Source organism: Eulemur rufifrons, chromosome 7 (genome assembly GCF_041146395.1).
Source record: "Eulemur rufifrons isolate Redbay chromosome 7, OSU_ERuf_1, whole genome shotgun sequence".
NCBI classification, from domain to species: domain Eukaryota; kingdom Metazoa; phylum Chordata; class Mammalia; order Primates; family Lemuridae; genus Eulemur; species Eulemur rufifrons.
Window position 1 is genome coordinate 283,172,659 of NC_090989.1, and position 23,360 is coordinate 283,196,018.

General features: G+C 59.9%; 1 protein-coding gene across 1 annotated transcript; it reads right to left on the reverse strand.

Moving 5' to 3' along the window:
• Positions 1-14,430: 14,430 nt before the first annotated feature.
• GBGT1 (globoside alpha-1,3-N-acetylgalactosaminyltransferase 1 (FORS blood group)) lies at positions 14,431-22,418 on the reverse strand. The gene is made up of 7 exons (XM_069477042.1): positions 22,412-22,418; positions 21,942-22,141; positions 21,323-21,388; positions 17,414-17,464; positions 17,298-17,333; positions 16,572-16,706; positions 14,431-15,713 (listed from the first exon to the last, which is right to left on the reverse strand). The coding sequence occupies exons 2-7, from the start codon at positions 22,010-22,012 to the stop codon at positions 15,029-15,031; spliced, it is 1,044 nt and encodes a 347-aa protein (XP_069333143.1). The 5' UTR covers positions 22,013-22,141; positions 22,412-22,418; the 3' UTR covers positions 14,431-15,028.
• Positions 22,419-23,360: the final 942 nt, after the last annotated feature.

The window sequence follows — 23,360 nt, forward strand, 5'->3', positions numbered from 1 at the left end:
TACCTGGCCACAGGGCTGCTTGCTTTGCTCTGCTCTGTGTCAGGTTAACGATCACAAGGAGATTTGTTCCTGGCAGCACAGGCAGACTTGAGGCTGCCCGGTCCCCATCACCAGGGTGGGCAGTCTGTCCCCTGAACGAGACCCAGGCTGGGGATTCCGACTTGCATTTCCCTGATCATTGCTGTCCCCAACCCGGTGCCTAAACTGGAGTCAACAACTCCCCAACATTTCCACTATGCACTGATGTGCCAGTGTGGGTATTACTTCATCCGTGAGAGGCAGGTTTCGCAGGTGGGCTTGGGGACAGAAGTTTGGAGATGGCACAAAAATCATGAAAGCCACACAGCAGAGCAGGGCTTCCAACCCTGTCTGGCTTTGGGGCTGCTGCTCCCAGCTGTCCCTTCCTGAAAACTCCCAGCTTGTCACAGAATCAATGGTGATTTTATCACTGTGGTGCCCTTCTAAGGCCAGGGCAAGTACCTCAGTGGCCCCGGGTTTACAGGAGGGCCACTGGGGGTGGGCAGAGGCTCAGAGTGAGGCCTGTTCCCCTGCTCTAGGCTGGGGAGACCCAGGAACCTGCAGGATGCACCTGCCGAGGCGGTGCCGAGGGCCGGGGTTGGGAAAGCAAGGCAGAGAGGGCTGAGCTTATTTTGGCAGAGGAGGCTTGGCCCCACCCCAGGCAGCACAGTAACTCAGCGGGGGCTGATTCACCCACTGCAGGGCTCCCCTGCACTGGCTGCCTGCCTGCCGGCCCCTTTCACCAGCCCACTGAGTCATGCAGGTTGCCAAGAAGGCGAGGATCCGAGAATCCAGGCCCCGCCCAGCCGCTCCTGCTGGCTGTGAGCCCAGCAGGATCCAGCAGTGCCAAGGCCCGGCTCCCCTCCCACTGCAGCAGGAGACGGCTCCTCCCCCGCGGGCCTGCCCCCAGGCCCGGCTCCACAGGGAGCCCAACATCCAACTGCAGGAGCAGAGCAGCAGCTGCGGACTTAGGGCTGGAGTCTGGGGCCAAAGCCGGCCTGTCGCTTTCTGGAGGCTGAAGCTGCGTGAAGCCGGGCAGGATCCTTTTCCTTGCTGAGCCTGGGTCCTGGCTCATAAGCGGAGATGATCTCTGCCGCAGAAAGACCACGTGGAAATGTGAATTATTGATGGGAAGATCTGGCGCAAGCCACGTGTTCAAAAACGGTATCTCAAGGTAGACTAGGACACTCTTTGGGGAAGAACCAGTGGTTCTCGGTTTTAATTCAGGGCTGGCTGATAATTTTGTAAAATACAACCAAAATGTTGCAGAAATGTCAAATTGCCACAGAGGTTGCTGAGCACCGTCTCTAACTAAGCAGGCGAGGACCAGTAACAGAGTTGGCAGCCTGTCCTGGCTGCAGGCCACACAGGCGCCCCAGGACACGACCACGGCGTCCACACAGCCAGCCCACACGAATTCACTGAGCACTTACTAGGTGCCAGGCACTGTTCAGGGACCCGAGATATACCGGGGACAAAACAGCCACGAAACCATCTCTGGTCTTGGGGCTTACTAGGTAAAATAGCGTTTGAAGGTGAAAATGCTGTAGAAGGAAAAAAACAGTAAGGAAGTACCAGGTGTGCTGGGGTCGGAGGTGCCGCAATTGCAAACAGGCCAGGTGAGCTGAGGGGACAGCCCAGGTAAGGACCCAAAGGAGGGACACTGAAACACTCTCCTACCGTGGCATCGTTTCATGCCCCGCCACGGGCTTTATGTTCCAGGGGGGCAGCAGCCACACTGTCCTGCTCACCCTTCCGTACCCAAGCACCGGGAGGATGCGGGCCCATTGTGAGTCTTCGCAGCTGCTAACAGGTAAATGGGTGGACACACCACTCATGTATGCACACGTGTGCACGCAAACACACTGTCACACGAGCAGAAAGAGCGTGGGCATTCTAACCCAGGCGTCCCTTCCCTCTTTGTAAAGTTGGAAGAAGAGGGGAGTTGGAACATAAGCTCCTTGAGAGCAGGGACTCTGTTCCCTGACGGATCCGGGCCCAGAAGAGCACCAGGCACGCAGTGGGTGCCCCAAACATAGCTGCACGACCGAGTGGACTCAATCGTCCAGACTGTTCCTGCAGCTTCCAAGTTTCTGGACTCAAATGTTTAGAGTTCCCTGTGGGAAGATGACCAGGAAAGCTTCCTGGAGGTGGAGAGGCGGGGAGGAGCGGGAGGGGTGGCCGTCTCTGCTCACCTGGCTCCCACTAGCGCTTTCCTGAGCGCGGAGGCGGCGGCAAGCCCGGGCGGGGAGCGGCAGGAAGGAGGCAGCCAGGCTTTCTGGGAAGCGGGGCCCAGAGGTTCCCAGAAGCCATCCTGCCCTGGGACGGCGGAGGGGGAGGTGGGCGGTCAGGTTGGCTTTGGTTCAACCGAGGGGACTTTCTCCTTCCTAAATTTCTGGCCCAGGAACAATCTTGGGGAACGGGTCTCTCTCATCAGGTAACAGAGGCTGCTCTGGTGTAGGCAGCGAAGCCCCTCCCAAGGCACAGCCAGGCCTGGTGAGGCTGGGGGATGGCAGCTGAGCCCACAGTCAGGCCCCTGTGCCCAGCAGGCCCTGGTCACCCGGTACTCTGGGCCAGGGGAATCAGGACAAACGGGCCCTTGTGATGCGGAAGGCTGCCTGTCGTGCCAGGGACACTGTGTGCTCGGTGCTGCCACCAGCCTGCTGCCTGCCTGAGGAGGCCGACGGCCTGGGCAGTGGGGCTGCCCTTTCAGAGGGGACCTCCTGAGTGGCCCTGGCCTCTGAGAGGGGGCAGGGCTCCAGCTGGCTGTTGGGAGGTGGCGGGGCTGGTACCCACTGCCCTCTTTCCCACAGTCCTTTTACCGCAACGAAGTTCTCCCAGACTGGGGGTGGGGGGCAGTGTTGGGCACAATGCCTTGGGACTCCAGGACCCTGGGGCCCAGTGACACTGTCTTGTCTCATCCTCCTGGCACCCATTGTCCCAGTCAACCCCTGGACTTTGCCCCTTCCTTGGTTTCTCCTTCAGAAACAAGGCTCAAGGCCTCTCCTCTCGGCCTCCAGCTGCTCACACCTGGGATGCCCGACAAAGGGACAGCAAGGCAGCAGGTGTCCTCCCCTGCCCGGGCACCCTCCAAGAGCTGTCCAGGTCTCCATGCCACTGTCAGGCAATAGAGCAACTGGGTGTGCCGGGCAGCGTGCTGAGCACTGGGCAGCCACCGCGAGCCTGTGAGCGGGGCACAGCGGTCTACCCAGCAACAGACGAGAACACTGACACCCTGAGGTCGAGAGCTGGACCCTGAACACTCAGGGCTCCTTGTGGTCAAGGCTCAGGCCTGGTGCTTTGAAAAGACAAGATGCAAACATACACACGCGTACCTTGTGACAATGTGCTCTCCCTCTCCCACGTACCAGTCACATGTCCCCACACGCAGCGACATGCATCCCTTCACATATGTGCTCGCTTAGCCAAATTCAGGCTTGTCACACCCACCAGCACAGAAGGTCACCCAAAGGCAGGGAGATGCTCCCAAGATACACACACACAAGCATGCACGCACACACAATACCAAATCACAAGGCAGCAGACAGCCCCGCCCCTGCAGGCCCAAGGCCCGGATGTATGCCCTACACCCTACGTCTGCCAGACAATAAGGGCCACCCAGCGCCACAGACCCGGTGAGCGCACTCCCTCAGGGCCAGCGTGCCTGGTCCTGGCATGGCTGTAGGGAGGGGAGGAGGTGGCACGTGCTCCTAGCAGGGATTTCCTGGCCCCAGCGGCCGGGAAGGAAACTCCACTTGGAATCTTGAAAAATTGCAAGCGTCTGCTGCCAGGGGCCAGGGGGCCAGGGAGACGGTGCTGCCAGCTCAGCCTTCCACACTGGCACTACCTGCCTGCCCCCAGCCCCAGCACCCCACCGTCGAGGGCCTGGAGACTGGCCTCAGGGAGGAGGGGGCCCGGGTGGGGCTCCATATGGCTGGGGCAACTTACTCAACTTGTGGATTCAACTCAGGGCCTGCAAGTGTTTGCCCGCCCCCCACCCCTGCCTGCAGCCCAGGTCCCCAAGGGCAGTCATGGCAGGTGGGCCATCCAGCCATCGGCCTTCCATGGAGGAAAACCGACATTGCCTGCCACCTGCGGAGGGCCTGCTGTGTGGTACCAGAGGCTTTAGACACACAGAGACACACTCTGTATCCCTAAGTTCACCCACCAGGCCAGGGAGGCACAGAGGAGTACAGAGGAGCTAAGGAACCTTCCAGCCTGGCCCCCCACCTGGCCCCCAGGCTTCTTTCTCCCCTTTGACCTCTAGGCAAGCAGCCCTGACCTCAGCACTGCAGTTCTTGGTGATCATCAAGGCAGATGATCAAGCTAATCAGGTGTGCAATCAGCTCAGGACCTGGTCCCCCTCCCTCCAGCCACAGCCCAGCAGCTGCAGGGTGGGACCAAAAATCCCTTTGAACTGGCTCCTTTCAGGTTGGGGAAGCCCCAAGCGCTTAAATACCCTCCACCCACACCCACATTCTCACCCTCCCAGTTTTGAATTGACATTTACAGGGTGTCAGTCCCAGAAGATGAAGTCCCAAGAGGGATGGGGTGGGAGAGGTGGGGAAGTTCCTGGACTCAGGGCCACCCGTTAGGCCAAGGGTCCTTTCTCTCAGCTGGACAGGCCCACCCCCCTCCACCTGCACCTGGTACACAAAGGTCAGATGGGCATACCTGGAATGGCAGGCGGTGTCCAGAGAAGAGGCCTTGTGTCCTCCCCAGGGGAACCGATTTTGGAACCCCACCCAGAAAGAAGAACAGAGCCAGGGTGCCCTCCAGCCAGGGGTGGACCCTGGTCCCCTCCAATCCTGCCTGAGAGGGCTGAGCAGCCTCATTTGGCCAGTCGTGCACCCACCCGGCAGGGAGAAGAGGCCACAGCAGCGCAGAAGGTGGGGGTGGGGGTGGGGGCGGGGGCAGGCTTTGCTCCGCACCTTTGTGCCCCTTTCCTTCACCTCGTCTGGTGGTGTCCAGAGTGAACTCGGGCAGCTGCTGTAGGGCCCGTGCCCGTCTGCACCCCTCACCCCTTCACCAGCACCACTGCTGGCCCTGGCTCCTCGCTGCCCACGCCCCAGCTCCACTGGGTTGGTGGGGCAGAGTCCCGGGAGGTCCACTGGAACTACTGCGCTGCCTGCAAATTGAACCCGGCGCCTGGCACAGGGCAGGGGGTGCCACGAGAGCCTCTTCCAACTCTGGGGGTGGACACATCCTTTCCCCATTTGACAAGGTGGGCAAGGGAGGCTGTGGGGGCAGTGAGGTTATGGTTCAAGGTCACAGTGAGCAAATCATTGTGGTCAGACTAGAATCCTGGCTCCCTAGGGGCACCGGGAAACCCCTGGGGGGTGGTCACCAATAGTCCCACCCCTCACTGCCATCCCCAGAGAGAACACCTGAGGGCAGCTGGGCCTCACACCCTTCCTGCCCCAAAGTCCAACCTGTGGGGCAGTCTGGCCCGTACCTGCCCTCCCTCCTCCGTCCTGCTGCGTGGCCCTTTCCTGGGGTCAGGGGCTGCCTCACCTCACTCCCTCCAGGCTGGACACCCCTCCTCTGTGTCCTCAGCACCCCTCCCCTGTGTCCTGGGGTGGGGGTGCAGTGGGGGCGCCTACAAACTAAAGCAGGCCCGAAGGGAGCCCCGAGGGCAGGATTTCCTCACATCTTCACGGCACCTGGGGGGAGGCAGCTGGCTCAGAGGGGTCTTGTGCACACCCTGGGACACCCAGTAATAAGCACTGCGCTGGAACTCAAACCTAGGTGTCCTGCCCCAGAGCCAGTGCACTTAACTGATGCCACTTGTCTCACCTGAAGTCGGGAGATGGATGCCGGTGGGTGGAGGGGCCGGGCAGCTGCTGGCCTGTTCCTGACCCCCTCACCCTCCTGCCCCAAGGCCCCAGGAGGACACACAATTCATAGGGCAATGTTTATGCGTTGAATGGTGAACACACAGGCAGAGGGGTAGATGGGTCACAGATGGGGAAACTGAGGCCAGTGAGAAGGGACATGCTAAGGTCACACAGCTAGTAGGTATCCAAGTTGGCCCAGAGCCACAGTCCTGCTGCAGGGGCTCTACCCACCCCAGCCACACCTTGGTCCAGGCCCAGGGAGCCCATGGCTGCAGGGGGAAGGGGGGCGGAGCACAGGCCCCATGCCTGCCCCCAACCCCAGCTGGCACTGGGCCCCACTGTGCCTTCGACCCTACGTCTTTTGACATTCTGCCACTGTGAACTCCCACTCAGGTATCCAGGAAGTGGCCTCTGTTGCTAGGGGGCCTGGCCTGATGCCAGGTGGCTGGCAGGGTGGGGTGATGGAGGGGGAAGTGGACTGGGGCTTCCCTCAGGAAGGATCCAGGGGGTGGGGGCTGCTGGGTCCTGTCTCGGGCTGGGGGTGGACCCACATGAGGACCGGAGCAAGCTCAGAAGCTCGGGCCCATTGCTCTCCCTGCGCTGATGACAGCCTTGGACTCCGGCTCTGCATTTTCTCAGGGTTCTTGGTTTTTGAGCCTCAGGGTCTTCTCTTAGGGCCAGAGGTGGGTGGGTGCCCTTGCAGGTGAGGGGGGTGAGCCATTGGAAAGCCCCAGCCCTGAGCCTTCCTGCAAGCAAGTATTTCGGGGGCCTGCAGTTGCCAAGCAACTGCTCTGGGTTGCCATGGAAACTCTCCCTTCTTCTGGGCTTGTCATTTTTAGGGGGATGCCACAATGCTTCCCATGCCCTTTCCTCTCCACCTGCTCACCCTGGCTTGGCTGACCTGGGGGGGAATGGAGGGTTCTGAGCTCACCTCCAACCCCCACGGGGGCCCACTCACCTCTCCCCTGATAGGAGACTGAGGCTCAAAAACCAAGAACCCCCCCAAAACACAGAGACCAGAGTCCAAGGCCTTCATTAGAGTGGGGAGACACGGCAGGGGCTCATTAGCTGTGTTTATGTCTCCTTCCCGCCGTTAACCACCACCTGGGCCTCCAGCCCTGCCCAGCCCCGTCCAGCCCAGCCCTGACAGTGGAAGTCACTGTAGCTAGAAGGAATTTGCTCCCAGCCCTGGGGCCCGGCTCCTCCCAGGCTTGTCTGCACTCAGGGATGTGTCCCTGCTAGACTTGTTACTCTGTAGCTGTGGGAGTCCCTTCCCCTTCCAGTGCCTCAGTTTCCCCACCCAGAAGTGGGATTGGCAGTGGCATTTATCTTCCAGAGTGTTGGGCAAATACCATGGGACAGTGCTGCACAAGGCCAGGCACACAGAAGGGGCTTCAGGCTGGCTGTCATCACCAGGCTCTCGCAGCCCAGGGCAGAGGCTTGGGAGTGGCCTGGGAGGGACTCGGCGGAACACGGCCCGAGGCTGCTGATGGCAGAGCGGCCACTGAATCCAGGTCCCCAGGCTCCCAGTCTGAGCCTTCTCCACGAGGCCAGCTGTGCACCCCAAACCCCTGCTCCTGCTCCTCCCTATGGTCCTGACCCCCCAGGGTGCTCCAAGGGGCTGGGTGCCCAGCACAGGCCGGGCGTACTGAGGCCCTGCATGAACATCTGCTCTTCGAATCCATCGCTGAACCGGCTGTTGAGGACCAAGGCCTCAGGGGCGGTCCTGGCAGCTCGGTGGCCGAGGTAGTGGAAAAGGCCTTGTGGGATTCAGAAGTGTCGGGGTGGGGGGGACAGAGTGAGGAATGGCCTCCACTCCCCCTTGCTGACATCTACCACTCTGTGGCGGGGAACCACGACTCCTGCTCCTCAGCCCCACGCTGCCCCACCCCCGTTGCATATCACAGGAGCATCTAAGGGGCCGTGCTGGGCTCTCCAGGTGCAGTAAGGCCGGCTTGGCTGCCCCTGCTCCCCCTCCAGGCAGGGTCTCTTTGGGGAAAGGACCCCTAAAGTCACGACCTGCACGGCCAGCCCACCCGTGCCCACGGCTGCCTTCCGTGTGCCCGAGACCTGGGCCGCCCTGTGGTAACGGGAGAGCTGTTTGGAAGCCACAGGTGTAATCTAGCTGCAACGCCACGGACAAGGCTGAGAAGGGCTGGCTCAGCTTGCAGGTGAGGAATGAAACCAAATGCAGAGTCCTGGCCCCCCTACCACTCACCCCTGCCTTCCTCTCTGTTCCCGACACCGCTCTGCAATACGCAGTCTTCCTCATCGGCCATCTGTCACCTCCTCAACAAGCCCCCCAACCTCCAATGCAAAGTCTTGCCCAGTCACCACCCCTCGGTCCCGCCTAGTTTGATTTCCTTCAGTGCGTGTCACCTATGAAATGAGTGTGCTCCTGGCCTGTTTACAGTCGTGTGTCATCTAGAAACTAGAATGCGAGACCTTTGTCTGCTGGGCACAGCGCAGCGCTGGGAAGCGCGGGAGGGTACAGCGCCACCTGCTGGTGCTGCCGCCAGAATGCACCAGACAGGGAGCAGGCTCCACTCAGCCCCCATCCCCCAGCTGGGGGCTGAGATCCTGCCACACCCCTGGAACCCCCAACTGCTCCTGCAGTCCCTGAGGACACTTGGGTACCTGGCCTTTCGGAGACAAATCATTGCCAATATTTCTTTTATGGGGTGAACTGTGTCCCCCTCAAAATACTCCTAGCACCTGTGAATGAGACCTTATTTGGAAATAGGGTCTTTGCAGAGGTGATTAACATGAGGTCATACTGGATTAGGGTGGACCCTAATCTAATGACTGGTGTCCTTAAATAACGGAAAATCGGACACAATACACAGAGGCGGCCACGTGAAGACGACGGCAGAGTTTGGAGTGATGCATCCACAAGACAAGCTAAGGGTTGCCGAAACCATCAGAAGTTGGTCTCAAACTCCTGGCCTCAAACAGTCCTCGTGCCTTAGCCTCCCAAAGTGCTAGGATTATGGGCATGAGCCACTGTGCCTGGCCAACCACCAGAAGTTGGAAGAAGCAAGGAAACATCTTCTCCTAGAGCCTTCAGAGAGAGCATGGGCCCCGTTGACAACTTGATTTTGGACTTCTGGCCTCTAGAACTGAGAGTCACCCGGTTTCGGGTGCTTCATTACAGCAGCCGTAGGACACTCGTACGATCGATACTGGCCCGACCATCCCCCTCTTCGCCATCATCACACCTCCCCTCCTCCAACCTCCGTGAGCACAGGACACCTCCTGCCGGAATCCATCTCTGCGCCCACCCACTCCCCAGATGAACACCGCCCCTTCCCCTGACAACTTTCCGGACTGTCAGTATTGCCTCCTCTGGTACGGCCTGGGCCCAGGAAAGTGCACCAACTGCGTCAACGGACACATCCCCCCTTTGTACTTTGCCATATTCAGACACTGGTAAAAGTCAAGGGACAGCAGTGCTGGGGGTTAAAGGAAGTGGGGAGGGTGATGGCAGGTGGGGGGGCAAGGCAGGAGCTTCCAGGTGCTCACAGCCACCCTGTGAGCTGGGATGGCCAACCGCTGGGTCCCCACACTCCCCCGATGGGCTCAGACACCAGTCAGTGTCCCCCCGCCCCCATCTCCCCACATGCACAATGGGGAGCACGCCAGCTCCTCCTTCCTAGGGACATCATCACGTGTCTGTGAGACCGTGTCTGTGAGACCTGTTCCCTAACGCACCAACTCAGAGATGGAAGTTACAAGATGGGGAGAGGCGTGGCACGGAATCCCAGTCAAAACAGGCCCGGGCTCTGGGGCTGGGATTAGGGAAAACCACTTCCCCTCTTGGCCTCATGTCCTTGTCTGCACCACGAGGGGGTTGAAAATCAAGCAAAAATCAGGTACCGGCCCCTGTGGCATAAACTTGCCCATAGCTTCCTGCTGTGTTTGGACTCAGACCTAAGTGCCTCCCCCAGGTGGGCTGGACGGAGTGCCTGGCTTCCCACCAACAGAATACAGCAAAAGCGCCAGCCTCACGACCAACTGTGACTTCTGTCAAGCTTGCTTGCTCTGTCCCCCCCCCTACATCCCTCGCTCTGGGGAAGCAAGTTCTGAGCTGCCGCACCAAGGTTCACATGGCAGAGAGCCAGCAGAGGCCCGGCCGATAGTTACAGAGGAACCCTAACCCTCAGGTGTGAGTGACTAGGACATGGGTCCTGCCCAGTCCCGCCTCAGCTGAGACCACAGCCCCAGCCGCCCCAGAGACCTAGGGGCAGAGGCCCCAGCAGGAACTGTGGATAGTCTTCCTCTGTTGGACGCTGTGAGTCGGGGAGATGCTGCCACTCAGCCACCGTCACCAGCACGGTCCCTAGCACGGTCCCTAGGCCCTGGAGTCTGCTCTCCCCACCCCCAGCTCTCTCCAGCCACACTGGCCTCCCTTCTACCTCCTGTCTGTCTCTGCCACCCCGAGCTTTCCCCTGGCACACTGTCCCCAGACTTGTGCAGGGCTGGCCTTCCCTTGTCCTTCTGGTCACAGCATAAATGTCATCTCAGGGCGACCTCTCAGACCCCGCTGAGGGAGCCCAGTGCCTGGCTTTATTTTCACAACAGCCCTTCCTCTTTCTTACAGGTAGGTGTTTGCTCGGTGCTTTGTTCACCTCCCCCCCCCAGCCCTTGGCCCCGGGAGGGCAGGGCCCGAGTTCAACTTCAGAGCCCCGCCCAGAACTAGCACGGAAGCCCCCAGGGCGTGTGCCGGCCTGTGTGCCGAATGCAAAGATGAAAGGACATCGGAGCCCCCTCCCCACCACAAAGCAGCTCACGTTGTGCAGACCTATGCTAGCAAGGGGAGGTGCTCGCTGGGCGGAGGCAGGGGACCCCACGGCGACCCTGGGGCTCTCCCCTGGCTCCAGCTGCTCCACGGAGCACAGCGGGCGCTGCCGCCCCTGGTGGCCAGACCTAGCACTGCAGCCCCAGACAGGAAACACAAAACAAAACACACACCTTTGTTTGGGTGTTGTCAAGGTAGCAGCTCTCCCGGGGCCCAGGGGGGCAAAGGAGCGGGACCTGCAGGCTCCAGGAGTGAGTCAAGGAACGTCAGAAGCCTCCCTTGCTCCCCTATTTCATTCTCATGGCTCTGGGGTGTCCAGTTCACCCATGAGGGCTCCTCACCCCAACCAGGGCAATGACTGCCACCCCACTTCACATGAGGACCCCGAGGCTCCAACAAGGACAGTCTTGTCCCTGGACCCCAGAGGAGTGGTTCAGTGCTCTGCCAGGCTTTGCACCACCCCAGGTCCTCCGTCCCCCAAACCCCAGGCTGCTCTCTGCTCAGAAGGAGCTCCAGGGAGGGGAAAGTCTTTTCCAAGGACCTCAGTGGGCAGTGAGTCATCGATGGAGAATCAGGCCAACACACACGTCCATGAGCCTGGGGGACCCTTGGGGTCACCAAGGCCAAGCACCCCAATTTGCAGAGGAGGAAACAGGCCTTCTCTCCTTCAGCCCCCTCCGTGCTCAGGAGGGAAACTCAGCCTAGTTCCAGGTGCCCAGAGTGCTGGACGCAGGACCCCCGCCCTGTCCTCTGGAAGCTGCCCTGGGGATGGCTCCCGCCCAGGCAGACCCTGGGGACCTTGGGGCTCCCCTGCCCAGCAGCCTGGCATGTCTCCCCCTCCCAGCTGTCGGTCCCGGGCAGGTTGCTAGGAGACTGGGATGCCCCCACCGTGGCAGAGCTGTCTCCAGCCTCTCTCTTCTTTCCCCCTTGTCACCTCCCCACTGTCCGGTCCTCCTCTCATCGCTAGGAAGCATGTGGTTTGTGTGCGCCTGTGCGTGCGTGGGGATGCCCAAAGAGACCACCATCTCTGATGGTGGTCCCCAGGATTGAGCTCTGGCCTAGGAGGCCGGAACCCTCCCTTCCCCCTTGGACTCTGCCCACCTCATGTGCCCCGGGCCAGTGCTTGCCTCGCTCCTGGCCTCAGTTTCCCTACTGTACCAGGAGGGGTCGGACACGGAACTGCGTAAGCGAGCGCTGAGCGTGGACGCGGCGCCGGGCGCCCTCCCCGCTGGGTGGGGTGTGGGCGGGGGCGTGCGGTCCTCCCTCCACCCCCAACGGCGGGAGGGCGCCCGGGGCCGGGCGGGGCACTCACCTGGCAATCTACCATCATCCTCAGCCTTGGCAGCGCATCGCCAGCCCCAGGGCGGGGCCCGGGGCTCGCAGTGGCCGCTCGCCTCGGCCCGCGCGCGGCGCAGGGGGGCGCCCGGCTGCGGGGCTCATGGCGCGGCCTCCGGTCCCCGCCGGGCCCGGGGCTCCGCGGCCCGCGCCGCCGCCGCCCGCGCCGCTCCCATTGTCTGCGCCGCCCCGCCGGCCGCTCGGGCCCGCCGCTCGGTTCCGCCCCGGCTCCCGGGGCTCGGGCCGGGGGGCGGGGACAGCCGCGACCCCGCCCCAGCCCGCCCGCAGGTGTGAGGGGCGGGCCCGCCACGCGAGCTCGGGGGCGCGCTCGAGCCTCCCTCCCGGACGCGAGCGGACCCCGCGGGCCTTCAGTTCACGGCCGGGCGCGCACACGGGGCCTGCGCGGAACCGCGAGCAGCGCGTGCACGTGACCCGTCTCGCCGCGCTCACGCACTAAGTGCTCTGCGCGGACGATCTCACGTGTCCCTCCGCCTCAGCCTCCTGCTCTGTCCTCCCCACCCGCCTAGGACCTAGAGCCACCCTCACTCCAGCTAGGCGTGGGCTGCTGGGCTGCGAGGGCGTGAAGAGCCTGGAGACGTGGGCGTCACCAAATATATACCGTCGTCCTGTCGCCTAGGTACCCCCATGCCACCTGCAGGACTTGGGTGGACGGCTGGAGTCAGGGAACATGGGGCGACAGCAGACATGAGCCTGGGTAGGGAGGTCAGGTCGCCCCTCCCCTCCTCCTCCCCAGCCCCCTCCTTGTCTTCCACAAGGCCCAGCCTGTCCCTGGCTGACCCCCTGGCTGGTGTAGGACCCCCAGGCTCCCTGTGGCCCCACAACAGGGGCTGAGCCAGTGTTGGGTGGTCGCTGTTATTAGCGAGCCCCCTGCCCTCAGGGATTTTGCCCCATTTTATGCCTGAGCAGAGGCACCGTGCCCCAGGCCACAGGGCTCCAAGTGACCAAGTGACCCCGACCGTGGGTGGGTCCCCAGCATCACTGCTCTTCCTGTCACACATCCTGGCGCTGGGCATAAGAGGCCTCCTCCTGTCTTGGGGCCTCCCCAGCCCGGGGACCCCCTGAGTCCAGCACTTTAGGCGCCTTCATCTCCCTGCTGGGACAGTCCTGCCCGTGACCCCCTGCCTCCTTGCCTGTCCAGAGGCCCTCCTTAGTGCGCACCTCACACCCCAACTCCAGCCTCCTGGAGCTGTCCTTCCAGCACCCCACCAAGCCCTTGCCCCTCAGAGCCCCCTGCAGCAATGCCCCTCCCCGCACCCCCTCCACAGATTCACCTTCAGGGCTGGGCTCAGAGGCCACTTCCTTGGGGTTCCTGCACAAAGCACAGCTTTTGGGTCAAAAGCAGCTTTTGTGACCTGGGTTCAAACCCACAGCTGGGCCACGTCACAGGCAAGCTCATGTGATGACATGTCAGAGCCTCAGTGCCCTCAGTTGAAAATGGGTCAGCAACTGCAACCCCTCGAGGGTATACTGGGGAGGAGGCCAGAGAAACCTCCTCTTCTGCCAGGCTGAGGCTGCCCAGGCCTCAGGGCCACTTCCTTGGTCTGCACATCCAGGGGCCTGTCTGCTCTAAATGGAAGCTTCCTGAAGGCAGGGCTGGCTGCTTCATTACAGAACCCTCCTTCCACAGGGGCAGGCCCAGAGGGCCTTGGGCAGTTGCTCCCTCCTGGGGACACAGAGGCCATGGGGCCTTTCTTGCCCCTTTGCCCAGGAAGCACCTGCAGTCCTCTCCAGCCCAGTCTGTCTCCTCCAACTGGTCACATTCTTGGGATCTGTCCCTTCTCACTGGCCAAATCACAGGTTGCAGGAATAGTGGACTCAGGGCCGGCCCTAGCTTTGCTAGGGGGGCCAGGTGGGTGTCTACCCATTCTGGTGCAACCACAGAGTACACTCCAACCTACCCTGGGTCCCTTCCTTCCATGGAAAAGACTCTGTTGCCTCCAGGGGAGTGGGCACCCCTGCATGGCCAGGCAGACAGAACCACCATGGGCCTCCGAGTCCCTCTGGGTCCAGGCTGGAGAAGCCACCCTCGCAGGCCCTCTAGTCCTGGCCCGCACCACGGCCTCAGAGCCCCACACCAAGAGGCCTTGCAGGGCTGGGGCGACACTCGATATGGGGAGGCAGACAGACACATCCCCCGTGTGCTTGGGGCCTAAGTGCCCACGGGGCTCCCCAGGCCCTGCTTCCCTCCACTCAGGCGGGGGTGCGGCAAATCCGTCAGCATGACCCCACTTCACCCAGGCTCCCTGAAGAATCGGAATGAACCCTGTCTGCTGCAGTGGCCAGCTTTAGCCCGGATTTTCTAGAGTAACTGCGCACTCCCACCCCGCTTGGTTGTTTGAAATCCAGTCTGCCTGTATCCCCCGTGCCCGGCAGAAGACACTCAGATGTGCTGGTAACAAAACCCTGGTTAGGGCCTGACATGCCACCTTTATTAAAGAAAACTGCTCCAAACCCTCTTACAAAGGAGGCAGCTCGTCCCAGAGAGTGCGCTCACCTTGGCTTGCGGGGAACCAGAGGGAGTCTGGACCAGCTCACTTCAAAGGCTGGCTCAGGGGTCCTGAGTGAGGACCACTGGGGGACAGCATAGTACCTGAGACCCCTGCAGCCAGACAAAAGGGGCCCGGGGCGCCTACCCACCAGGGCGTTAGAAGTGCAACTTAAAGGGTGCTACGCAGCAAAAGGGCGTGCACCACTCTGAATGGGCTGAGACTGCAGAGCCTGCCCCGGCAGGACGAAGACACGCTGGCAGGACCCGCAAGGCCTGCCCAGGCCCGCCCTGGTAACCTCCAGTCTCCCCTCCTGTCTGCTTTTATGCTGCATTACTGTGTGATTTCCTCGTGTGTGTGCGCCGCCCTTTACAGTGTACGGTGGCCTTTCCACACCCATTTTCCATCAGGTCCTCCTTACAGACCGAGTGGGCAGGACAGGGCTGGGCTCCGAGTAAGGCTTGGCGAACTGAAGCACTGGGGAGCTGGCCGCGGGGCTGTGGGTCCCCATCCCCGGTAGCCTGGCTCCACTGTCAGCTCCTCAGCCAGCTGGTGTCCTTGTCCGGTGTAGAAAAGCGGATCAGCTTCAGGCTGGGCGGCTGGGGCTTCCTGTCGTCCCAGAGGTACTCGGGGGACAGCACCTTGGACGGCTTGTGCGAGATGAAGCGGCGGTTCAGGTGGCTCTCCTCCTGCCAGGCTGCCATGATGCCATTGGCCTTGTCCGCCAGGATGGCCATGTGGCAGCCCCTGGTGAACTCATATACCCTGGCCACCTGCCCTCCGAAGACCGCCCCACCGTAATAGAAGTCCCCCTCGCCGTCTGCCACAAAGGCAGTGGAAGTATGCCTGCGCTCGTAGGGGAACTGCTGGCGGGATACAGCGTAGTAGCCCGGGTGAATGGCAGCCACCAGGTCCCCCAAGGTCTCAGGGCCCCACGGGTTCCGGAATACCATGTCCACATCGAGGCAGAAGAGGTAGTCCACCTCCTGGTGCGCCCTCTTGGCGATGTGCAGGCTGATGGTCTCCATGCGCCGCATGGAGATCTCCTCCCAGTGGGAGTGCCCCCGGATGGGGATGACGCTGAGGTGCCGGCCGGGGCCCAGCGTGACCCTGGGGATGGCTGCAGGGTCATGGGTGAAGACGTAGTAGTGCACCCGGTACCCACGCATGAAGAACTTCTCGGCTGACTCCAGGAAGTGTTGGACGAAGCAAGTGTACCTGGTGATAAAAACCCCGTCATCCACTGCTACCCCAGCAGAGCCACTGCCCGGGTCCCCACTATGTGCCGGCACCATGCAGGGCATGAGGTCTGGGGTCCACTTCCCAGCTCCCCACCTCAAGAAATCACTCCTGTCTCCTCATCTGTCAAATTCCCAAAATCCCATTGGGACTGTTGTAAGAATGATGCTTACTGGTGATTGTCAACATGCATAAACCAAGCTAACTCGCACTGAGCACTTGCTAGGCGCCAGGCAGCATTCTAAGGAACGCTGATTGTCTTTGATCTTCACAGGCTGCCTGTTAAGTTTGCCCATTCTATAGGCAGGAACACTGAGGATCAGGGAGAGGAGAGTAGCCGAGAAGCAGGTAGGGAAGGCGAGTTGTGCCGATGCTGGGGCATGGAGTGGGAAGTAGATGGCATGGGCCTGTCCCCAGGTCATAACTGATTGGATGAGGGTGTCACCTGACCCCAAGTGGGCCATTTATCACCTGGCAAGTGCTTTAGGCCTTGGGGTCCCATCATGGTCCCTCTCTCAGGAGTCCCAGGAAGGGGCCCAGAGGGAAGCTGCCAGGTGGCAGCTTCTCGAGGAAAGGCTACGTGGGGTCAGGGAAGGCAGAGGAGGGATCCGGGGAAGCAGGGAGGGGCACGGGGGCCTCCTGATACAGGCTACCGTTCCCTGCCCTGGGCTGTGTCCATCACCCTTCCATGCCAGGGCCAGACCCCCTTCCCTCTGGAAGACCCCTCCCACAGTGACACTCCACTGTGTGCTTTCCATCTGCTCAGCACCAGGGCCCTCTCTCCCCCGGACTGTAAGCTCAGGGAGACCCTTTCCCCCGACCCAGCCCGCTACTCACTTCCCCACGGCGAACACCGTGACCCCAATGGTCAGGTTCAGCGGCTGGTAGATGTGCTGCAGAAGCTCCGGGTTGAAGGTCCCCTCGGACACGATGGGCGCCAGCCAAGGTGTGAGTGTCAGCAGCTCTGTGGGCCTGGCGGCACGGGGGCCGTGGGCGCTGAGACCCTCCCCTGTGAAAGCCCGGGCCTCATCCCAGCCCTGCCTCTCATGCCACGGGACCCAGGGTAACTTCGTCCCTGTCTCTGGGCTTGTTTCCTCACGTGGGAAGTGGGGATAACAGCAGCTACCTCCAGCGGGGCTGGGAGGACCTGGAGTTAACGCACACCGAGTGTCCGGGGAGCCCGGCAGGTCCTGTGTGTGCTGAGTGCCTGATAAACGAGCACCATCGATAAGGACAAAACAGTATCATCCTTAACACACTGAGCACCTGCTACCTGCGGGCACCATGCACGTGTCACAAATACCATCTCATCTGGTCTTCCAACCTCCTAGGGGTGAGTACTATTATTATTCACCTGTACAGAACAATCTCAGAGCAGTTGAGTAACCTGCCCAAGGTCACACAGCCCGGGTTCCTAACTCCAAGCCTGTGTCTTTCCACAGTCCCAGACTACCTGGGCCCCAAGGCCACGCTGACATTGGCACCTCCATCACCCCAACTTAGAAATCAGAGCTCTGTTGGCCCCCTCCCTCACCCGCCTCCAGGTCTCTCCACGACACCTACCCGTGCTCCAGCAGCTTGGGTTGAGGGTACTGTGACCTGCAACCCAGAAGGGCCAGTGGTGAGGGGAGGTGGCCCCCACCCCCACATGGTGCAAAGGGGGAAACGAGTCTCCTTACTGTGCCACTGGCTGGAACGGCTTCTGTCCCTTGTACTGCAGCTTCATGTTGCTGGTGGCAGAGGCAAGAAAAAGCCGTCAGTGTGGGGCTGAGGGCAGAGGTTATAAACACAGGAGGACTCAGATGCCCCCATGGACAGGTACCCCCTGTCCTTCCCCATAGCCCCACCCTCTACAGGAGGGGTCTGTCCAGGTCACTGAGTGAGCAACAGGGCTGTGATTCGAACTGAGTGTCGCTTGCTACCAAAACTGGTTGCTCTGCAGAACCTTGGCAGTGGGTAGAAGGTTTGAGAAGCTGCAAAGGCCTGGTGACCCAGGGACCTGGGGGAGTCACTGCACCTGAGTGAGCCCCTGTGATGGTCAGCTGTGCGCCAGCCTGGCCAGGCTGTAGTACCTGGTTTTGTTGCTGTGAAAGGATTCTGTGCATGTGATTAACATCTCTGTCAGTTGCTTTGTGTAAAGGAGAGTATTCTGGGGACCCTGGGTGGGCCTGAGCCAGTCAGCAGAAAGGCCTGAGGAACAGAGCTGAGGTCTCCCTGAGGAAAAAGAAATTCTACCTGTGCACTACAGCACCAGCTCCCACCTACCAGATCCAGTGTTCCCCGGGGGCTTCAGCCTGGCTGGCCCCCTGCAATCACGCAAGCAGACGCCCGGGGCTAGATCTGTCTCTGTCTCCCTATCTACCACCTGCCTACCCATCTCTGACTGGTTCTGCCTCTCCAGTGGAACTCGGCCTGACACATCCACTGTTCCTCATCTGCAAAATGGGCGACCACCCCGAGCCCTGGAGTTGAAGTGACAATTAAATGAGGTATGTGAGGAAGCGGCTCTGAGCCCACGCCCAGCACGAGGCAAGTGCGCAGTAAGGCTGCGTCCCGGCCGCATCTCTGCAGGCAGCCTGTGTGGTCAGCGTCTCCTAGCTTCAACAAAGGTCAAACCAGGGGGGGAGGTAAGAAGGGAGTCCTTGAAGCAGGAGGTGGCAGGGCTGCAGGGTCAGACCCCTGGGCTCGCCTCTGACTCTGCCACCAACTGGAAAGACACCCGACGTTTGACTCCACGGGCTTTACTTCCCTCATCCATAAACTGGGGACAACCAAACCACTCCAGAGTGCTTCTCTGCGGGGGAGGGGGGGCCCAGCCAGCACCAGAGGTGGCTCAGAAGAGGCCTGACTGTCCCAAGGCAGGAGCTCCTAAGGCTCTGGCCACCTGATGACACAGTTACCGTCAGCTACTCGTGTGCTTCAATGTGTCACATGTGATGGGACGGCTGAGGCCTCCTTCAGTTTTCCCACCTTTAGTCTTGCTACTTTTTATTTGTAGTAAAATATATAAAACATAAGATTTGCCATTCTCACCCATTTTTATGTATACGGTTCAGTGGCATTAAGTATAATCCATCTACACTGTCGTGCAATCATCACCACTCTCCGTGTCCAGAACTTTTTCATCATCCGAAAAGGAAACTGGGTCCCCAATAAACAATAGCTCGCCCTTGCCCCTCCCAGAGCCCCTGGGAACGATTCTTCCACTTCTGCCTCTGTGCACTTGACTCTTGTGGGCACCTCATTTTAGTGGGATCATGCAGTCTTTGTCCTTTTGCGATTTGTCCCTATTCTTGAATCAACAAAGTTTTAGTGGCGATTCATCACATCGGCCATCTGCCCTTGTTGCTTCCAAGCAGCCGTACTTCAGGTCCCTGCTCAGAGAGCGACGGGAGTCCAGGCAGGTGGTCAGGGGTGAGAAGGGGACACAGCCTTGGGATGCTGGCCCCAGCCAGCCTGAGTCTGCTTCCCTAGCCGGAAGCCTCTTTTCTCCACAAGCCCAAACACGCTGCAGCTGCACTCAAGAGTCAGACACAAGAATACAAAAGCCACAGGAGAGCCACAGCCAAACAAAGAAACTGAACATTTCTAAACCTCTGAAGGTAATGAAACTGAAAGTAAATGTAATGTAAGAGAAGATATTCAAAGGAAAAGAGGCGAAGATTTGACCACCTAAAACAAAAATTTTCAACTTCATTCTATTAAAAAAATAATATTATGGTGGTGCAAAACTCAGTAGAACTGAAAGACAGACAAACTGGAAAGAAAAAAAGTGTAACAGATACGCTCGGCCACGAGCAGACCAAAGAGAGAAGCGGCAGAGTAAGCATTTCACAGGAGCGGAAAGTCAATGAGAAGACACGCGGACTGAGGGTCTCCCTGGTAATCAAAGAAATTAAATTTAAACCAGAGATCGCATCTCCTATCTGTTAACTCAGCAAGGTGGGTTCATTTCTGTTTTTTATAACACCTGGTACTTCCGGCTCCAGCCCAAGTGCAATACCAGGGTGGCCTCGCTGGGCACTGCGCAGGCACAGGTGTATGCATGAGTGCGAGTGTTTGCTGTGCCGAAGTCCTTTCTGGAAAACAACCTAGTGAGATGGATCGCAACCTATCTATACCTTCTGGCCCAGGAAGGGGACATATCTGAGTGAAATGATCTTTGAAATGGAAAAAGGGTTATGCCCCTGGAGAACTGGGAACAACCTAAATGCCCAGCAGTTGCTGGCAGGAAAGGCGGGGGCTTGGGGGGCTCAGGAATGATGAGCCAGCGCCTGGATGGGATGGGATGCCGGAGCCCGTGAACAGTGGGGACACACATGGGACATAAAGTCCATTCTGGGGAAACTGGATAAAAATTGCAAAAAACAGTATGATTACACCATTTTCAACGGCAAGCAGGCTTTTTGCTTTTAGAGCCATGTAAATGGAGAATCTGTTCAATCAGAAGGAACAGCAAACAAGCAACCCGGTGACACGCTTGAGAAGCCGAGTACAGCTCAGGTGGGACCTGAGAGGGTTTCCTTTTTCTTTCATCTTTTCCATTTTCTGGCTTCCTAGTTTACCATATTCTATATTTGTAATGATAAAACACGCCTCAGAGTTAATTAGCAGCAGTCTGTGATCCAGAGGCTTAACTTTCCTTTAGCTGGCATGAAAAACAAAGACCAAGGGGCCAGACGCCCCTTTGAGACTGTCTCAATCCATTTCTTTACATTAACTGTCAAAAAGTCAGACTCATTATGTGAAGAAGTCTTTGGTCACATGTTAAGTTGTTCCTTGTATCCACATCGAACACAAAATTGAGCAAAAAGGTCAAGACCTAAAAGCACTGTGTCTTGAATGCCCACCATGCCCCCGGAGCAACATCAGGCCATTTGTAGGTGACGGTGCACTCCATGCTTCCAGTGGCCTGCGTAGGGCACCTCTACCATCCCATTTTACAGATGTAGCAAGGGAGGCTCAGAGCTGTGCAACATGTCCAAGGTCAAACCATGCAGGGGGCTGCAAAGATGCTCCAAGACTGAAACGGGGATTTCACTCCACATTTGTGGCAGCCCTTAAATTACCTAAACTCTATCTCATTTATCAGAACCATGAGCTTGGCTGGGCACGACGGCTCACGCCTATAATCCTAGCAATCTGGGAGGCTGAGGCAGGAGGATCGCTTGAGGTCAGGAGTTCGAGACCAGCCTGAGCAAGAGCAAGACCCAGTCTGTACTAAAAATAGAACAATTAGCCAGGCGTGATGGTGTGCACCTGTAGTCCCAGCTACTCGGGAGGCTTAGGCAGGAGAATCGCTTGAGCCTAGGAGTTTGAGGCTGCAGTGAGCTATGATAACGCCATGGCACTCTACCCCAGGTGACAGATTGAGACTCTGTCTCAAAAAAAAAAAAAGGAAATTGAACCCCCTCCTCACTCCCCCTTCATTAAAAAATAATAAATAATAAGAAAAAAGAAAAGAAAAAACAAAACCATGAGCTTATCACTCAGGAACTGCAGACAAAGTGACCTTAAAAACCTTTCTGTCTCCCCAGCTGTGAGCAGCCCCCAAGGCCCCCAACTCCCCTAGTCCCATCTGTACTTACAAGATCTCTGGGCAGGGGAGGTAGTAGGGGACATAGGAGACTGGCAGCCAGTTTTCAACAGACACCCTGGGAAGGAAAAACACCTGTTGACTCCACTCTAGAGGCTGAAACTCGGCACACATCATTGGGAGTGAAGGCCCCCCGATGATGCATTTGGGGGGGGTCCCTTGTCATTCTATGGGTCTGGCTGACCTTGGAGAACAGAGTCTCCTGGAATTCCTTGAATCACAGGGCTTTGCATGCAGTCATTCATTCCTGGGGCATGCATATTCCTGATGCCAGCCCCTCACAAAAACAGCAGGGTGAAGGGCAGCCCCAGAAGCTTCACAGGACACAGGGGGTGAATTTGGGAGCATGAACAAGAGTTCCTCAACACCAGGTGAAAGATGGTCCAGGCAGAGGAAAGAGCAGGTCAAAAGCCAGAAGGCCAGCAGAAGGCAAAATTTAGAAGCCAGAACCAGTTTGGTCTTGCTGGGGCTGGGATTGGGGAACAGGTGGCCAGGAGAGGTTAGTAGGACCTGGAAATCCCGTGAAGGGAGCAAAGTTTTGGGGTTGACATGCGAAGGCAGGGAGGAATCTCGGGTGGGGAGGGAGGGAGAGCTCCACAGGGAAGACTCACCACAGGACCCAGAGGCTTGCGCCAGCCAATAGGCACAACCCCAGGCTCAAGGACAGTCTCCTGCGGTGCATTGCTGAGGGTGCACCTGAGCGTGGGCACCTGCAGCGACTCTGCAGGCCTGGGCCAATCAGGCTCTCCCCTCCCAGGGCTGTCAGGCTCTGAGCCTGCGTCTCTGAGGTCCTCTGAGGTCCGGGGAACACCTGCAAAGGAATGCGTTTATCCGGGGCAGTGGCCCCACTCCTGCAGCCCTGGCCTCCCCTCAGTTGCCCACGGGATAATGTGGATCCAAGGTCTTTCTCAGTCCAGCTGGACCTCAGGTGCAGCTCTGGGAGGCAGAAGGGTGGCAGTGGCTCAGTGCTCTGCTGGAGCTTCCAGCTGTCCTTTTTGGGAGAGGGGCTGGGGCGCACTTCGCCCAGGCCAGCCCAGGGCTGAACAGCAGCAGGAGGGCAGGGTGCATGGGCAGGGCTTACAGGAGGATTTCCCTGGGCCACAGCAAGAACGCCAGACGTCAAGTCCGGAGGCACAGCCGGGACACACCCAGTCCCGCCGGGGCTCCCGTAGGGAAAGAGGGGGCAGCAGTACACTCTTCCGGGGGGCGGGGCCTGGCTTCTCGGGGACGGCGGGAACGCGCTTCAACACTCCCTGGCTCAGTGACCTTGGGCCAGTCATAATCCCCTTTCCCTCAGCCTCCCTGTTCTCGACTAAGGGGGCTGGAGTCGGGTGGGGGAACAGCACGCACTGCCCATGAGGATGACGCGCGCGAATGGCTGTAAAGCGCTTGGCACAGTGCCCGGGCCCCAGTGACCGCGGGCCCCCAGCAGTCCTGCCGGACTAGAGAAAGACCTGAGGCCAGGGTCCTGTAGGTAAGGCCCCTGCTCGCCCGGGAGTCTCTGGCAAGCCAGCTCCCTCTCGAGCCTCAGTTTCCCCATCTGGGCCCCATCAGCCCCAGCCTCCTGCGGGGCTCGGGCTGCTGGGGCCGCTCGACGGAAGCCGAGTCCAGGCCCGAGCCCCGCCCACCCCAGCCTGCAGAGGAGACCCGGGAGCCTGGGGCGGGGACCCGCTCCGCCTGGGCTCGCGCCGTTTCTCCCGCGCGCGGGCGGGCGCGGGGTGGGGCGTGGTGCAGACTCACTCCCTGCGGCCCGGCCGACCTTAGGACGGATGGAGGGGCGCACCTCGGCCCGGAAGCAGGGGCTCGGCTCGCCTGGGTCTCCCCAGTACCCGGCAGGAGCGTGGAGCAGGTAGGCAGCCGGCAGGCGGGCGCAGGAAGTCAGTTGGGAAAAGGCGCGGTGCGCCCCGCCCGCCGGCCGCCCCGCCTCAGGCCCGCCCGCGGCCCCGCTCGGCTCCGCGCACAGCTCGAGGACCAGCCCACGGCCCCGGCCCCGCCCACAGCCATGGCCCCGCCCACAGCCACGGCCCCGC

Excerpts from the sequence above, each read along its gene's own strand:
- GBGT1 (XM_069477042.1), bottom strand. The coding sequence starts at position 22,012 with ATGCACCGCAGGAGACTGTCCTTGAGCCTGGGGTTGTGCCTATTGGCT. Across the intron at positions 21,389-21,941 it reads GCAAGCCTCTGGGTCCTGTG|GGTGTCTGTTGAAAACTGGC; the intron begins GTGAGTCTTCCC and ends TTTCCTTCCCAG. Across the intron at positions 15,714-16,571 it reads ACGGTGTTCGCCGTGGGGAA|GTACACTTGCTTCGTCCAAC; the intron begins GTGAGTAGCGGG and ends TTTTATCACCAG.